At 38.5% G+C, this 2213-nt stretch overlaps 1 protein-coding gene across 1 annotated transcript; it reads left to right on the top strand.

Annotated features, from left to right (window-relative positions):
- The first annotated feature begins 77 nt into the window (after positions 1-77).
- LOC110445009 lies at positions 78-2148 on the top strand. The gene is made up of 2 exons (XM_021489368.1): positions 78-939; positions 1070-2148. The coding sequence occupies exons 1-2, from the start codon at positions 144-146 to the stop codon at positions 1519-1521; spliced, it is 1248 nt and encodes a 415-aa protein (XP_021345043.1). The 5' UTR covers positions 78-143; the 3' UTR covers positions 1522-2148.
- Positions 2149-2213: the final 65 nt, after the last annotated feature.

The following is a 2213-nucleotide window of genomic DNA, read 5'->3' as shown; positions in this document are numbered from 1 at the left end:
CAATAGAAGAAGTATTCATGCACGATCGAGTAGGGAAATTGGAAAAGGAACATCGTGACCTTGACCCTGTCATCGTTCCAGGTCATCGGGTGGGTAAAGATAGAAAACGTGAACGAGTTTTTATTGTGTATTCAAAAGATGTAATGAGACCATCAAATTACCGTTTAGATGGACTTGGTTCGGTTTTGATAAGAAGTCCTTACTTTATATCAGGAGAATCGAAATCTGATTCGAAGAGACAGATTGGAGTGTTATACGATGACAATAGAAAGGCTCAAAAAGCTTTGTCAATTTATCGGAAGAGGCTTTGGGAAACGCATAGCAATTTAAATGTAATACGTATACATTCTGTGACTTTTAGAAACAATATTGAAACCAAAGAACAGCCTTGTGTTGTACTCTACTGTAGTTCAAAAGGCATAGTGCCACTCGGTGAACCGGATTTTCCGAAACGATTGGAAATAGATGAGCATGACTCCGTTGTTGTAATTGTCCGTGAAGGGTACTTTAGACGTGGCAGCGGCTACGAGACACAAGCAAGTGACGCCTATCACAACACTCTAAAAATGGGATGCAACATTGGACGGCTAAACCTCGAGGAAGGTCAACAACATCTGAGTGGCACACTTGGTCCATTTGTGAGGAACAAGAATAACGAAGTTGGCTTCCTCACGTGTGCTCATGTTCTATTTAACATAACAAACTCGTCAGAAAACTTTTATTTTCCTGGTGGTGCCAGCAGTACCATTGAAGTGACCCAACCCTCCCCCGACATACGAACACCCTCTGGTTCAGCATGCGGAATTGTGGACAAAGCTATTTTCGATCCAGGACGCGATACTAGTATTGATGTTGCAGTAGTTCAGTTGACTGACGATAAAAGGATACCAACAGCTGGTCAATTTGCAAATGCTAAAATCAGCAAATTAGAAAAAGCAGGTAAGCTGAAAATTATGTTTGAATAAGCATATGTTCTATAACGATTTCTTTGTGAGTACACTCCTATTTCTAATTGATATTATGATGACGGACTTTATACTCAAGTCGACTCTCCTTCAATTAATTGCAGGATTCAGCGAGTTACCGGAGTACAACAGTGGGGTTTGTGAAACACGTTTGAAAGAAATCGCTATATCGCAGATAGTTTTCAAATTTGGAAGCTCTAGTGACGTCACAAAAGGAATGGTGGACATGAACGGCACACATGTTAGGCTGTTATCAACAGATTTAACTCTGCCAAACAGTAACAAAGCCTACATGACAAATCAGTGTACAATTTCTGGGTCTGATCAAGAATGTGCCTTAGCTGGAGACTCGGGTGCACCAGTGTTTGTGAAAACAACTGGTACTAATGAGTTAAGATGCATTGGAATTGTTATTGGACAGGGATATCTTGCAGTTAACGAAGATACTAAGAACTACCCAGTAGCAGTGTTTACACCCATCGGTGCAGTAATGGAAGCACTAGGGGACGATTACAAGATAGCTTCTTTTCCCGCGTTTCAAGAAGCCCAAAAATGAAGAAAATACAGGAAAATGGGTTTTTTGAAGAAGGGACACCCTTTGGTAAATGAAGTTAGTTTAATATTTATTTTGATGATAACAGTTGGCATTTTGGGCTGCTTTGTTGTTTTAGCAGGAGTTGAGTGTAATGCCCAGTCACTGATCAGGAAATGTTGCATACCCTTTATTACACTGCTGGGTGGGCTGATACACCAAAGCATGAAGACAGATGAGCGTATGGGGAGAATCATTTGCAAAAGTAAAATCATAAATTTTAAAAGACAACCAAAAACTTTGAAAAAGATTATTGTGTACTTCTAAATATATTGGTTCAAAACCAAATGTATCTGTGTCGAAATGTAACAAACCAAGATGTGGTGTTTGTAGTATAATTGTTGAAGGAGAAAAACTTAAGTAAAAGCTAATATAAACTGTAGATATCGGAACGTCGTTTGTGCAAATGGTTCTGAATTTTACATTGGACATACTGGTTATTAAATATTACGTCAAAGTATGACAACAGACAAAAAGTGACCATCTGAAATGTTTAACTGTTAATAAGCATATACATTCTTGTGCAAATGATAGGTTTTATGTAATTTCTATATATCAAGCTACAGCAGACACTGTACAGCGAGAGTCAAAAGAAGCAATGAAAATCGATCTATTAAAACCTGGTTTAAATTGTTCTAACAGCACAGATCGTTGCA

The sequence above is a fragment of the Mizuhopecten yessoensis genome, unplaced genomic scaffold (assembly GCF_002113885.1).
Source record: "Mizuhopecten yessoensis strain PY_sf001 unplaced genomic scaffold, ASM211388v2 hete_36063082, whole genome shotgun sequence".
Taxonomy (NCBI): domain Eukaryota; kingdom Metazoa; phylum Mollusca; class Bivalvia; order Pectinida; family Pectinidae; genus Mizuhopecten; species Mizuhopecten yessoensis.
This window is presented reverse-complemented; position numbering and strand designations above follow the sequence as displayed.

Coding starts and splice junctions, on each gene's coding strand:
- LOC110445009 (XM_021489368.1), top strand. CDS start 144: ATGAGACCATCAAATTACCGTTTAGATGGACTTGGTTCGGTTTTGATA. Junction 940..1,069: donor CAGCAAATTAGAAAAAGCAG/GTAAGCTGAAAA, acceptor AATTAATTGCAG/GATTCAGCGAGTTACCGGAG.